Below are 15,749 nucleotides of genomic sequence, written 5' to 3'. Positions count from 1 at the left end.
TTATGCTGTTTTGCAGATATAGAGTTCATCCTCATCTTAATATTGTCTTCTTGTTTCTCTTATCAGGAGATGGAGGCTACGCCCGCGACGCTCGTCTCAAAGCCCCCTCCTCTCTGGCTGTGGCCCCCAACGGCACCCTGTATATTGCTGATCTGGGCAACATCCGGATTAGAGCTGTCAGCCCCAACCAGCCTCAGCCCAGCCCAGTCGGACTGGTGGAGATCAGCTCCCCACTGGACCAGGAGCTCTATCTCTTCAACCAGGTACACAATGCCGAAGCTATTTCTATAGAACATGTGTATTTGCATGTAAAATGTCTTGATACTTGAGTACTACAGTATATCTTTATATATATATTTATGTATATTTTTGCTGTTTCCAAGTTCAAACCTATTGTGCGTTCCAATACCCATACTGCCACACTATTTAGTATGCCAGAAAAGTATTTAGTATCTCCTAATACATAGTATGTCAAATGCAGTATGCCAAAAATATCAAGATGTCCTACTACATCCGCTTTGCTGTTTGCAAGCCAGCATGCTTTTTTGGTTATTGTGTCCCACAATCCTCTGTGCAGCAGATATATGAACAAGAGGGTCAAAGTTCAGGGCGCAATGTCATGACGAAGAAGTATGTCCCAGATGTATGCATACTGCATGCAACAGTGCGTACTTTGTAAGGGCAGCTGCAGTACGAACTAAAAGTATAAAGAAAACGAATGCAATTTGGAACGCAGTGTAAGCCTAGTTATAACTCAAGTGTTTGCTACGATTTACACACTACTAAATCGAAACAGGTTGAGCTACACAACCTGGTTCTTTCTCAGAGATTAGTTGTTACTGAATAGGCCTACTGTTAGGAAGCTAGGTAACTGAACTAACTGACAAAGCTAACGCTAGCTTGCTAGTATGGTCGACAGATCTGACCTGACACTTTAATAATGACGTAACCTATAACAATATAACTCAAATTACAAAACTGACCAAATGGTGTAAATTTTGAAAGGGAATATAATCTATTTCCCTCTCATTCTGAACTGTATTAATAATTCTCTGAAACACATATTTCGCCATACATAAACTAGAAGGGCAGTTGGTGAGTGCAGACCTCCGCCAAGGCCATGCCCTATCTCACATTGTTAACAAAAATTAAAAATAATTTGTGTATCTGCCCAATGATTCCGATCCGCTCAAAACTGTAATGGTTTATTCCTTGGCCCATGCTACACCCTTCCACCAAGTTTCATGAAAATCAGGCCTGTAGTCTTTCCGTAATCCTGGTGACAAACATACCAACAAACAAACCGAACCGTAAACATAACCTCCTTGGTGGAGGTAATAAAACAAAGTAAAACCTACATTTACAAAGGATTAGCTGTCAAGCTTATTATATTATTTGCCCACTAAAATTGTTAATTTTGGACATCTTGTGATGTTGTAATGACTTCCTGTTTAGTTGAACGCTTTTGAAGTCTTCATTCCTTAGAGGGGAACTACGCCCATTTTCAAAATTCATACATGTTATTCCTATGGTCTAAAACAGTCTAAAAATGTAAGTAAACATGAACAACTCTCTCCCAAATCCAAAAACTAGAGTGTTAAAATCAAGCGGCAACATCCGGTCCTGAGAAATGAAGCCAATTCAAAACAGCAGTTCATCGAATGGCCACTTGAGACTGGCTCCGAAAGCAAATCAATCGCCATAACCCCCGTGTTAAAATGCCCAATTTTACAGCAGAAATAAACAAGTTTACAGCCTGGTACAGAATCAGTTTTGGCCTCTATAGTTAATTTCCCGTTCATGACAACTGTACAGGGGAATTTTTATATAACTCACCCATTTGAATTATAAGGCTTAAAGTTAGGCCTAATTGAGGGCTTGGCCACCTTTAATGACAGGTGCAGTACCAGGTCGCCAGCTGCTAGCTGTCTCCTCTGCTGCATCACCTGGGCCTGCCTCTAGGCTCCACCGACGATCCACCTCTTTGCCCATTTTGTATTAACCGGGTGTTAGGCTGTGTCATGACTGGCAAGATGGCGACGCCCGGAGCAACCCACTTTGAGCTTCACAACGGCTCTTCAGAAACCTTTGGATGCCGTCCCAGAGACTACATCCATATTTTATACAGTCTATGGCAAAAACTCAAATTTGTGATGTCATCAAGTATAAAGTGTGGAGCTGCTCCGTAGACGATGAGTAGGGAGAGATGTTCTAGATGACACTGACAGCACCGAGGAGAATGTTCTGAGTATATGGGAACATTTTCTGTTTTACAGCTGACAACACTACAATACAATAAAGCTCATTTGGGAAGAAAACTAATTTTCATTTCATTGTCTATGGAGCAGCTCTACACTTTATACCCTATGACATCACACGTTTGAGACTTACTTCTCTGGTTTCTGGCTTTGAGAGAGAGTAGCTCATGTTCACAAATATTGATTGAACTTTACGAGGCCATGGAAATATGTTGGAATGCTTTATTTAAGTGGCGTTCTCCTTTAAGTTTTAATGGTACAGTTTGTTTGTTTGTTTGAATCACTAGTTTGAAACTACAGTAGCTAGTAGTTAATAAGAACTGAGAATATATATATATATATATATATATATATATATATTTATATTCAACCTTATTAATGGATTTACAAATAGTGGGTGCCACCCCATCCTGACAACTGTCTGTCTCTTCTTTTCCACACCAGAATGGCTCCCACATGTACACCAAACACCTGATCACCGGCCACTACCTGTACAACTTCTCTTACGGCGTGGACGGCCAGCTGTCGGGACTGACGAGCCGCGACAGCCACGGGCTGCAGGTGAGGAGAGATGCTCGCGGAGTGCCTCTCTGGCTGGCGCTACCTGGCGGACAGGTGTACTGGCTGTCTCTTAGCAACAGTGGAACACTGAGGAAGGTGTCAGCCCAAGGCCATGACATCGCCCACATCACTTACCATGGCAACACAGGTCTCCTAGCAACCAAGAGTGATGAGAACAGTTGGACCACTGTTTATGAGTAAGTTTTTTTTTTCTCTCTCTGCCTATTGTGCTTTCATTTTTTTCTTTTTTCTTTTTCTTTTTCTCTGTCTTTCTTTCCCTGTCTGTCCTCCTCTCTTTCACTTTTTTCTTTTATTCATGGTTGGTTGCTTGGCTCTGAATGTATGTATGGACTTGGGATGCATGTATGTGCTTTAATGTGAGACAGAGCTTATGTTTGCGGTGTGAAATGTGAGTGCCATCTGGTGGTAGGCAATCACTGTAGAAAGCTGGAGACACTTCTTTTTTTTCTGTTCAGACTTTGCTTAAGTGACTGATTATCTGAAGGACGTCTCTGCAACACTTTGATCACACACATGTTTAGTATCACACATATAGTACACACACAAAAACACATCCGTCTGAATTATTCACTGCCGGCCGAGTCTCTGTCTCAAATTCCACAGCTGGATAATTACACATATAAATCATAGTTGACAGTTACTCTGTGCCGATGTTTGCGTATGACAGGGGGGAAACAGAGTGATAGTGAGTCTGCTTCTGTGTGTTTATTTATGCGCTCGTGTGCGTGCATTCTGCTGTGCTCATTTGTCCGACAGTTACCTGTGTGCGTTTCCGCTTGTACAGCATCGTCTCTGTGTTTATTCTCCAAGGTACAACAGCGAGGGCCGCGTGACCAACATCACCCTCCCCACGGGTGAGGTGAGTGGTTTCCACGGCAACCTCGAACGCTGGTCTCGTGTGGAGGTTGAGGCGTCCAACCGTGAGAACTTTGTCACCAGCACCAACCTTTCCGCCAGTGACACCATCTACACGTTCAGACAAGGTATAGCGTCATGGCGCGTTTTTGTCGTTTTTTTTTTTTTTTACTCCTCTTAGGTCAGTAGGAACATTGGCAAGCTGTAAGAAAACAAAAGAATATGGGGGAACTCATGTAATGTCCCCATGTATTCACTACTTGACACACAGGAAAGATTATAGCCTCACCACAATGCATCAGCCCCCCATCTAGCTTACCACAAAGGACGTTGTTGACTCATCTAAAGGGGGCTAGACCATAGAGCACATACACAGATGTGTAAGGAGGGCGTACTCTAAGGGCATAGTGATGTTTAAAAATGTATGACTGGCAAACTGCAGTAACGTGGCTGTTATTCTGGTCAGGTCAGACACACTGACCTGTGTTTCTTGTATTCTCCTTCCTCACCGGCTGCACTGGATGTGTGCGCCGGAGATTCGCAGCTTTGAAAAAGGATTTATCCCTTTCTATAAATAATTCACATATGGATCTGATATGACCTCACTAATGGGCGGTAAAAAAAATTTACAATTTATTTTTTTATTTACAAAAAAAAAGAGGCAGATCCGACCGACTTGTGAAACGCCTTAATGACCGCGGGAAAAAAAATGGAAGAGAGGGCAGAGATGAGAAGAGGAGAAAATGAGAGTGGAGTGGAGAAGCCGCTCATGGGAGCAGTTTCCTCTCATGTCATCCCTTTAATTGCTTTCCAGCAGTTGTCACAATGACAGGACTGCAGGGAGAGAAAAGCTGCTCCAACACACACACACATACGCTTGCACGCACGCAGGCGTGTGCGCAGTGTTACAGTATGACAGAGCTGCCAGGGAAGAGTTGAAATGACCCCCTATTTTAGAGTGCCCCCACCCCTTTCCTTTACTTCCACCACCCACAAACTCACTGTGTCGCTTCCTGCCTCTGAGGCAACAATAACCGTATGTACAGAGAGAGGTTTTATAGTGCTGAAGGGAATAGAAGTTATTATGCAGTTTATTAGCTGCATTAAATTTGATGGTTAAAATATAGTTTTATGATCAGTTTTGCAATTTTTTTATTAATTGTGTTTTGGAAATTGTAACGGCATGAGACAAAGTGATATTGGCATGTGTAAATTCTGTGTGAAATCTTACTCAGAGCACTACAGAAATGAAAGAACAGTTTCTGAGAAACATTTGCAATGTGTGAAAACTGCCATGACCAAACACCCCTGCCTCTCTCCCCCTTATCTCTCTTTCTTGCTTTGTGTCTCTCTCTTCCTCTTTTTTTGTTGCTCTCTCTCACTAACTGTCTCTCTTTCTCCTGCTCTCTTTTTCAATAGATTACATTTTTCTAAAGATACAATAGCAGATACAGTGCAGCGCTAATGTTGCTAAGAATTTTTTGAAAAAATACTCTGATTTTAGCAATTAATTCTAACAAAACACCCATGCAAAAAGCCAGACTTGTATTCATTGCATTCATGTAGTCTGCTGCTGTATCTCACTGATTTTTCTCAACAATGTTTTTTGAGACGATGACTGATGTTTTTTCACACTTTTTTTTCATCTGCCGCTGTGTATTCCATCCTTGTGTGCATATGTGGTTTTGTGTGGCTTTGTGTCTGTGTGTGCGTCTCTGTACGTGTTAAACCCACCCATATCATCGACCCCCATAGACCACGCTCAGAGTTCATACAGGGTCAGTGCCGACGGGTCGTTCCTTGTGACGCTGGCGAGTGGGATGGAGCTGTCGCTCATCACGGAGCCCCTCCTCCCCGGTGGCGTGGGGGGAGGAGTCAGTCCCACGGCCAGCCGTTGCAACATCAGCCTGCCTGGAGACCACGCCCCCAGCCTGATAGAGTGGAGGCAGAGGAAGGAGCAGAGCAAAACAAACTACAGCACTTATGAACGCAGGCTCAGGGTAAAACACTAAATCACCAACTTATTCTTCATTTAAACCTGCAGAAAGTGTTTGGCATCACGGGGAAAAAGAAATCTTTCAGCATATTGTAATTCAAGTGTTCTGAGAGAAAACTAGACTTCTGCACCTCCTCATGGCTCTGTTTTCAGGCTTTAACAAATATAGCCCATTTTTAGATTACCTGTCTCATGCACTACTGTCAGGATATAGCGACCGTTTTATAAAAATAACTTTTTTTTAATCATATTTGCTCCATTTCTACCCACGGCAGCTTTAACTCCAATAATATAGAATATCCAGTTCTCTAAATTAATTTCTGACTCACTGTGGTAAGCAGTAGACACCCAAACACCAGCCACATATCATGGAAACCTGTGTGAATAGGTCAAATTACATCACACATCTTGGATGTTACGCTGAGTTAACCAAAAGTTGTGCAATCTGACCTTTACACCCTCCCATCAAAAATGACAAAGAAATGTCACTCCTAAGTGCAAGCTATTCACTGAATGTTCCATGTGTTTGAGTCAAACTGTAGAGCAGTTTGAACCGTGCCTCAACTTGTTGTTACACAACACACGTTGGATGTTTTGGGTGATTAATGACGTCACCGGGTGGCAAGCTGATAGGTCAAGTGACTCGGAACCCGTTAGCTGTACTTTCCACAAATCACACACGCCGACTTGCAACTCCTCTTCTCTTTTTCCCTGGCACAGAAAGTACACCGCACAAACAGAATATTTCATCAGGACATTTTATCTGATGTGTATTAATTAATTAGCAATCCCCCAGGCCTCGCTTCTTCACTTGTTCACACACGGCAATTTATTGTTGTTATGCAGGTCCAGTTTGTTCTAAATGTCACAACTAATTTATCTAAACTAATGAAATCTCTGCTTGTCTCAGATATGCCACTTCATTTATATTTGCATGTCTGTGGCCTTATTTATAATGGATGATGATTATAAAGCAGTAAAAGGAAAAAGAAAGTTATATTTTGTTCTCCTTCTAGATGACATTTTGCTGATTCTTCTTTTCAGGCGCACAACAGGAACCTGCTGTCTATAGATTTTGATCAGAGCACCAGAGTAGGGAAGATCTACGATGACCACAGGAAGTTCACCCTGCACATCCAGTACGACTCGCTGGGCCGGCCCGTGGTCTGGTCGCCCAGTAGCAAATACACCGAAGTAAACATCAGCTATTCTGGCGGAGGACTGTTGTCATCCATTCACCGCGGTGACTGGTCTGAACGGCTGGAGTACGAGAACGACAGGGTGGTGTCCAGAGCCTGGGTCAACGGCAAGATCTGGAGCTACACCTACCAAGATAAAGTAACGTATAGAAAGCATGTCCGGGGGCGGGATGTGATAGACGATTTCTAACTGTTTCATGCTGAGATTTGTTTGATGGCTTTTTTGTCTTTGCTTATTGCAGAAATCTAACACATCTGCTCCTTACTCTGTTCGCTGCTTCAAGGCTATTGCAGTTGAAAGCAAAACTAACACTTAAAGTGTGAGAAGTGCTTTTGCCGTTTGAACTGAAAGTAACAAATTGAAAAGAAATTCAAATCATTTACAGTTCTATACTACCAAGCATCTTTTAATGTATTTTTCCTGCCTTTTGAGGCCGCCTTTGGGTTGCATTCATTTTACTTAACCATGAAAATCCATTTGCTGAGTGAAGATTATGTCAGAGTTCAATTATTGCGCAGACGTTTTAAATCAGTCTGCACTTCTACAGTAGCTGCATGACTAAACAACAGTACCATGTCTTTGAGAGCAGTAGAAGCAGACAAGATTTTCATTGTAAGGAATTACATAACTCAAGTCTCAAGGCTCAGCGTTGACTTGATTTTCACAGAGTGGTGCAAAGAAAAGAAACCAGTGGTTTCCTGAAAGTGGGTTTTTTACAAAAAAAACACTGCTCTTGAAAAATGGTTAGAAATAATGCACTGCACATGTCATTTTTTAGTAAAGGGAATAAAACATGCAAAGAGGTATGTTCCCTCAAGTGCGTGACAAAGCTGAAAGCTACCAGGAGCTATAATTTCCGTCTTTGAAATTAATTGAACTATTTAATGAAATGATTTTCAGCCTGAAATATATTTCCTGTCAGCTTTTGGTCTCAGACAAAATTAGAGCGCAAATGAGCTTATATTACAGAACCATCTAGAGATTAATAATACCTGCATGTATTATTAATACATTAATATTATACCTCACAGTTAAATAGAAATGTATTTTTACACAACGTTGTTTTACTGCAGCTCAAACTGTTCAGGTATCTACTGGACTGCAGGCACGGATTCTTAAAGCCGGCATGAAAAGTAAACAAAAAATTCGACAGTAAACAAAATTGCTGAAAAACCCAGTCATGGTAATTTTTGTTGCCTTTTGTTTAGTTTGAAGTGGCAATCCTTAAGATTTCAGTCCTGGTTGATTTAGAATTTCTATTTGAGTGAAAACAATGTAATTGTGCTCAGAGTTTAGCAGTCTGGAGGCTTTTTGTTGATGCATGAGCTTTGAAATGGAATAGAAAAAATATCTTTATATGCACATGAGCTTCAAGTTTTCTGAATTGTGTGCACAGTTCCATTGTTTGTGTGTATACAACAGAGAACAACTGTCATTTTCTGAGAATGTCACCACAGACACCCATTTCATATTGCTGCAAATAAATATTGCAATATTTTCATCAGTGGGCCGTATAGGCTCAATCACCATTGCGTTAACTCATTTGGCGACTTAACAGACAATTATTTAAATGACTGCCACTTTAAGAATGAAGGAGAGACTCTACAGGTGAATAGGGGAAACATTTTAACTAGGGCTGTCAAAGTTAACGCGATAATAACGTGTTAATGACAATTAGTTTTAACGCCACTCATTTGTTTAACGCATTAACTCTATTGATCTTTCGCAGGTTGTAGCGGGCTCAGGTTTAAAGCTAGTGTGAAGATACTGGCATCATATGCAACTAGAAAACTAGCTTGTCGGGAAGGAGGCTAAATAACGCTCCAAACTTGCGCTATACTTTGGCGAGGAAAAACTGTCATGGCCATCAAAAGGGTCCCTTGACCTCTGACCTCAAGATATGTGAATGAAAATGGGTACCCACGAGTCTCCCCTTTACAGACATGCCCACTTTATGATAATCACATGTAGTTTGGGGCAAGTCATAGTCAAGTCAGCACACTGACACACTGACAGCTGTTGTTGCCTGTTGGGCTGCAGTTTGACATGTTATGATTTGAGCATATTTTTTATGCTAAATGCAGTACCTGTGAGGGTTTCTGGACAATATCTGTCATTGTTTTGTGTTTTTAATTGATTTCCAATAATAAATATATACATACATTTGCATTAAGTAGCATATTTGACCACTCTCATGTTGTTAAAAGTATTAAATACTTGACAAATCTCCTTTTAAGGTACATTTTGAAGAGATGAAAAAATATGTGATTAATTTGAGATTAATCTTGATTAAATATTTTAATCGATTGACAGCCCTAATTTTAACTAATAGATATCACCGTGGAGCTTCTCCTGTTGATTACTTCAACAAGACAATTATTTTTCGTGTTACAGGTTTTCTGAAAATTGTATGTTTCAATATGCAAATGAGGCAGTATCTAATGCTGACTAATTTAGGAGAAAACTACAGATGCAAATAGACAAAGTGAAGTGGAATAAACACCTAAATATGAATTTTGGATGTTGTCTTTCAACTAGTTTGAAAGAAGACATGTTATGGAAGCAAAATAACCCCAAATCTCAAAATTGAGCAGTGCATTAAAAAACAATGTTTTAGCCTGAGGCGGCTCACTTTAAATAGCCTTCATTGACTAACTGAAAAATGAATGATCCTCAAACTAAAACCAAGGTTGTCTCTGAAGTTTTCACTGAAATGACATTGAAATAGAAAAATCTAGCAGACAGAGAGAGAAAAGGCACATCACGCCACAGAGCTACAGTATTATAACTCAGCCGTGCGTCTGTCTGTGTCTTTGTTTCTTGCAGTCCATTATGCTGCTCCTGCATAGTCAGCGGCGCTACGTGTTTGAATACGACCAAACGGACCGTCTGGTCGCCGTGACGATGCCCAGCATGGTGAAACACACCCTGCAGTCGCTCCTGTCCATTGGCTACTTCAGGAACATATACACTCCTCCTGACAGCCAGTCCTCCTTCATGCAGGACTACACCCTGGACGGGCGTCTGCTGAAGACTCAGTACTTGGGGACGGGACGTGGCGTCATCTACAGGTATGAATCAGATCTCAGAAATATCACCGGCTGTTGGTTTTATCGGTTAATTTGAGGAGGCAGTGCGGTGTGGAAGAGGTGACATTGGCGACACCGGCATTTTGATTTTGATGAAACTTGGAGGCGTTATGCATCTTGGCACTATAGTCAGCCAGCCATATAAAAACATAACACTGATTGGCTTGATGAAGGTGCTATAATTAAAGGCTAATCTCAGATATTTAAAAGCCCCATTACAGCCCCAAGTCTGGCTCACACAAAACGTGCCACACACCCAGATGTCCTTACAAATGACTCTGATTGGACTAATGGGGAGACTGATTAAAGGTCACATTTTTTTATCATCACACTATGTCAGACACCACGGATCTGATTTTGATGAAAGTTAGAGGACTGATTCGGGCAGCGTTGTGGCATTTAACATTTTTAATACTCATTGGCTCGATGGGGACACTATAATAAACGGCCCTATTTTCAAGATTTGAAAGGCCATAACTGCCACAGCAGCCGGTTTGATTTTGATGAAATGATGAAGGATGATGCAACTTGTTCCATAATGGCCCTAGGGGACGTTGTATTATTCATGAGGTATGTAGCATGTTTACTTATATTGAAGTTCAAATGTTTTACTGTATATTTAAAAAAAAAGAAATATCATTTTATTCCACATTTCTGATTTAATCATTTATCATCTATTCTGTAAATTCCTTTCATCATTTTGCTCTTTATTTTTTCAAGGTATACACCAGCGGCGCGGCTCTCCGAGGTGGTTTATGACTCCACCCTGGTGACCTTCACTTACGACGAGGCCTCTGGCACTGTCAAGACCATCCATCTCACCCATAATGGCTTCATAAGCTCCATACGCTACAGACAGACAGGTGCGTATACATATGGCACATACACGCTAAAGGGAAAAGGCCACAGATTTAAAATATTTACAATGTGCGATGAGTCATCTTTAAATGGATCATTTCAAAGGATCTATCTGAGCATAAAAACGTCACGGCGCACTCTTGACGAGACTGCACCATCATGCATCTCGAGCCAGATTTGTTGAGAGGCATCAAACTCCGTAGTCAGGCTTTGAGTCAGCCGTGGTGCTATTTCATCTTGAGACTGACGCAGCCACCGTTAGAAGTGTGAATAGGGCCGAGCATGTTCGAGTGGAAGAGACTGTGGTCTACCACAGCTGTAAATACGAGACCATCCCCTGGGCCCCGAGCCGCGCCATCTCTTCCCCACCTCCGCAAACCAGGCTTGATCAAAGTAAACAAGTGACTGTCTGAATATATGTTGATATGTGGTGGGCTAAGTGTAACTATTCTACGTTTGTGTTCCGGTCCTACATGTGAGCATTTGTTCATGTTTGCACTCATACACGTCTGCGTGGGACAGGGAATCGGGAGATCTTACCCGAGGCCATCAATTATAACTCTAATAACGTGACAATTGTTTCACTTCTGATTCGGGAAAATTAGCTAGAAAGACATTGCACTTCATAACTTGCAGTATTACCCGGTAATGGCATTACCATCAATGGGCCCCTTTAGCTGTGGCAGCGGATATGATCGGATACCTTCATTGTTAATACAGTTCACCAATTCCCTCAAGTTACAGAGTCTTTCCAGGGTCGTTGAGAGAGCTCTCATCTCTGCTGCTGGTTCACTTCACTCGGCTTTGCGATTGGCTCGCCGTGATCAGGTGTCACTAATCTGCGCGGCGCAGCTGTGTGTGTGTATGTGTGTGTGTGTTTATCGCTTTGCCCTCACTGTGAATAGACTCTCACCTTCCTCTAACTGATCTCATTTCAGCAGAACAAACGGAGCCTCGGAGAGAGGAGAGATAGTGGTAATTGTCCCTTGAGAGGAGACAAGGAAGAGTAGGGACCAAAAGAAGAAGAGGCAGAGATATAGAGAGGTAGGCGAGGGAGAAAAGGAACAGAAAAGGAGAGGGAAAGATGACAGCTCGGGGAAGTGACAGCTATAGAAGCGAGACGAACAGACTGCGAGTTCCCTAGGGCTGTAGAAAAGCCTCCACCTCACTCTCAATGCTTCTGCCATTTCCCCATTAGCGCAGGTTTAGAATCAACATTCCACAGAAAATAAAAATAGAAGATGTAATGCTGATCCAGCGCTCTACGGTCTCCAAAGCTAGACACTTAGTCATTTTAACTGCAATCAGAGTCATCTCAAATAGCATCATAATGGTGTTTCATTAGCAGGCCTTTTTCTCCAAATGGAGGATGAGCCGTAGTAGCTAGCAGCAGAGGTGATGAATGATGTTGTTAAAGTTGATGTTCTGACATTAAGGAGCACGTTGGTCCATCATGGCTATTGTCTTTAGATTTCATTATCTCTCCATATTAAAGGTCACCACTGGAAATGCCATAGAGGTGTGGGGATAGTTAAGATGGAATGGATTGCACTGCGTGTGTCTGTGTTAATGATGTTGAATTAGTCCTTGATTTGAATTAATTAGGAAGGCTTGTACGGGTAGCATGATGGCCAACTGTGAGGGCCGTGTGTGCCAATGCATTTGTGGTGTGTGTCTAGTTCATGCACATGCTAATGTGTGTCTCTAAAAACTTAAATATTGGTGAATTAATCACATGAAACCACTCTGGTTCCTCTGCGTAGGTCCCCTGACAAGTCGGCAAATCTTCCGCTTTAGCGAAGAAGGCTTGGTCAACGCCAGGTTTGACTACAGCTACAACAATTTCAGAGTGACGAGCATGCAGGCTGTCATCAATGAGACCCCTCTTCCCATCGATCTGTACCGTTATGTGGACGTATCGGGACGGGTCGAGCAGTTCGGCAAGTTCAGCGTCATCTTTTACGACCTCAACCAGGTAAGCAGAAGCAGTCATCTAAAATGTAACACACATGAATTAGGATACATTTAGTAGTCAAGCCTCAAATTGTGTCTTTGCTGGTTTTACGGTAAAGAGACAGTGTATAGGATTTGGCGGCATCTAGTGGTGAGGTTGCAGATTGCAAACAACTGAACACCCCTCCACTCACTCCTCCATTTCCAAGACTGCAGTTACATGAACCACCAAGGGCAAAACGGTGGTAACATCATTTGCCTCGCTCAGAGACACCCTTACCATAATAACACCACTTTAGGACCAACGGAAGTCAGACGCTGGCAGGCACTACCACGTGTTGCACACTGTGGCTCACATTACTGCAGTTTCACAAGCGTGACAGAGAACGGCTGTGACCTTCAGGTTATGTAAAAACACGGAAAGCTGTCTGTGGAGCGAGTGTTTGTCAGTTCCGTGCTACTGTAGAAACATGTCGGAACTCTGTGAAGAGGACCCGCTCCCTATGTAGATATGAAGGGCTCATTCTATGCTAACGAAAACACAGCGATTCTTAGTTTCAGTTGATTATATACTAATGAAAACATATACACCATTTCTGATAATAGATCCCCCAAAATATTACACACTTGTCCCTTAACAACGGATCAAATGCTCTACGAAGCTATTTAGCATCTTTCAGCTCTTTGTTTTGGTTTTATAGCCCACAACTTTACTGTTTTGGTTGACTCTCATGGCTCTCATCAACTGCAAACCCAACCCGTCTCCTCTGCGCTTGTCTAGGTGATCACCACCCACCTGATGAAGCACACCAAAGTATTCAACTCCTACGGCCAGGTGGTCGAGGTCCAGTACGAGATCCTTAAATCCATCGCCTACTGGATGACCATCCAGTACGACTCGGCAGGGCGCACGACCACCTGTGACATCAGGGTGGGCGTGGACAACAACGTTACGCGCTACACTTACGAGTACGATGCGGACAGCCAGCTGCAAAGTGCCTCGGTTAATGAGCGGCCTCAGTGGCGCTACAGCTACGACCTCAACGGGAACATTAACCTGCTCAGCCATGGGACCAGTGCTCGGTAAGTCACTACCTACTAGCAATACAATTTACAGCAATGAATGAGTCATCATTACTATGTCAAAACAAGTGTAATGTACGTGTTGTTATATACTATTTTGAAACTTGCTGCTAGCAAGTTGCTAGCAACATGGCTCTAGGGATGGCTGGTCAACTTTTGTGTAGACAGAGTTATCTCAACAATTTTTGGATGGATTGCCATGACATTTTTTACGGACATGACTGTTTTGTGTTCATAAAAAAATGGAAATTCCAGCCTCCATTGTACTTTGTATGTAGTGCTACTTAGAAAACATTAATATGCTAACATGCTAAACCAACATGTTGAACATGGTAACCATTATACTATTAATGAATGCCATTAATGCTCATAATTCCAGGCTGACTCCGCTGCGTTACGACCAGAGAGACCGCATCACACACCTCGGCGAGTTACAGTACAGCGTGGATGACGACGGCTTCCTCCGCCAGCGAGCCAACGACCTGTTCGACTACAACTCCAACGGCCTGCTGACCCGCGTCTTCAACCGAGTGACGGAGCGCTCCGTGTGGTACCGCTACGACGGGCTGGGTCGGCGCGTGGCGACTAAGAGCAGCCAGGGCGAGCAGCTGCAGTTCTTTTATGCTGATCTGTCGCACCCCACCAGGGTCAGCCACTTGTACAACCACAGCAGCAACCTGATCACGTCGCTGTACTACGACCTGCAGGGCCATCTCATCGCCATGGAGCTGAGCAGCGGGGAGGAGTACTACGTCGCCTGCGACAGCGTGGGGAGTCCGAGGGCGGTTTTCTCCAGCAAGGGGCGACTCGTCAAAGAGATCCTCTACACCCCTTACGGAGAGGTCTACCAGGACACCAACCCTGACTTCCAGCTTGTCATCGGCTTCCACGGAGGCTTGTACGATCCTCTCACGCGGCTGGTGCATTTGGGCAGGCGGGATTACGACACGCTAGCCGGTCGATGGACTTCGCCCAATCACGAACTGTGGGGGGAGCTGAGCAAGGAGCCGAAGCCGTTCAACGTGTACGCCTTTAAGAATAACTGCCCAGTCGGCAAAGTGGAGGAGGTGACGGAGTTTACTACAGGTGAGCTTCACACATGTACACACACTCATTCATTCACTCTCCAGCTCAACACTGAATCAGTGACTCACACCAGCTGCCACATTACGGCTCTCACACAGACACAGGCAGGTATTTCACTCAGCAGCACCTACTCCCACACACACACCTACACTGCAAACATCTGCCATACGGAGTGAGTGAACAGGGCAAACAGCTCACCACAGGTGAGCCGTGTGGCGGAAAGAAATGATGTGACAGACAATGTACTGGCAACAGAAAGGACAGCCAAGCCTCTGATCAACTTGTTTCTTAACACAGGCTGTTATGTTTTGTTCCCTCTGTCTGTCAAGAACATACTGTTTCCCCGAGAGACCAAATAGAAAGTCGAGCGAGGGAAAGAGATGGAATAGGAGAGCTGGAGAATGAATATAGGATGTGGGTGGGGGCGTATGTCCTTCTGGTTAATGGAACATTCATTTGGCCTGTCACGTTTTCCTGCAGCAGGATTGTTTATTACAGAATCTGTTTGTCAGGGAAACACCAGCCGAACCATCTCTGCCACGTATTATGCTCATATATAGTGATTTCCTGTACAAGGTGTTGTTTCCTTGGCCTTATGACTTTTTGTTTGCTTCACAGTATACACATTATATTCTAACTTTCTCCATCCGTGCAATGTTCTCTCTTTCTTTGTGTGTGTGTGTGTCCAGACATTGGTAGCTGGCTGCAGCTATTTGGTTTCCAGCTTCATAATGTTGTCCCAGGCTTCCCGAAGCCTGAAGTGGGCAGAATGGAACAAACATATGAACT

At 43.2% G+C, this 15,749-nt stretch overlaps 1 protein-coding gene across 2 annotated transcripts in view; it reads left to right on the top strand.

The window, feature by feature from the left end:
* The window catches only part of tenm1 (teneurin transmembrane protein 1), a 213,779-nt gene that overhangs the window by 193,803 nt on the left and 4,227 nt on the right, over positions 1–15,749 (top strand). For both annotated transcript variants that reach the window (XM_074648019.1, XM_074648020.1), the window contains 11 exons: positions 67–263; positions 2,703–3,016; positions 3,651–3,823; positions 5,451–5,695; positions 6,736–7,029; positions 9,718–9,962; positions 10,701–10,843; positions 12,602–12,813; positions 13,573–13,874; positions 14,254–14,960; positions 15,650–15,749. In XM_074648019.1, coding sequence (XP_074504120.1) covers positions 67–263; positions 2,703–3,016; positions 3,651–3,823; positions 5,451–5,695; positions 6,736–7,029; positions 9,718–9,962; positions 10,701–10,843; positions 12,602–12,813; positions 13,573–13,874; positions 14,254–14,960; positions 15,650–15,749 — 2,932 coding nt within the window. The remainder of the gene's footprint in view (positions 1–66; positions 264–2,702; positions 3,017–3,650; positions 3,824–5,450; positions 5,696–6,735; positions 7,030–9,717; positions 9,963–10,700; positions 10,844–12,601; positions 12,814–13,572; positions 13,875–14,253; positions 14,961–15,649) is intronic.

The sequence above is a fragment of the Sebastes fasciatus genome, chromosome 10, assembly GCF_043250625.1.
Source record: "Sebastes fasciatus isolate fSebFas1 chromosome 10, fSebFas1.pri, whole genome shotgun sequence".
NCBI classification, from domain to species: Eukaryota; Metazoa; Chordata; class Actinopteri; order Perciformes; family Sebastidae; genus Sebastes; species Sebastes fasciatus.
The sequence above is the reverse complement of the archived record's forward strand: the minus strand, read 5'-3'. Positions and strand labels throughout refer to the sequence as shown.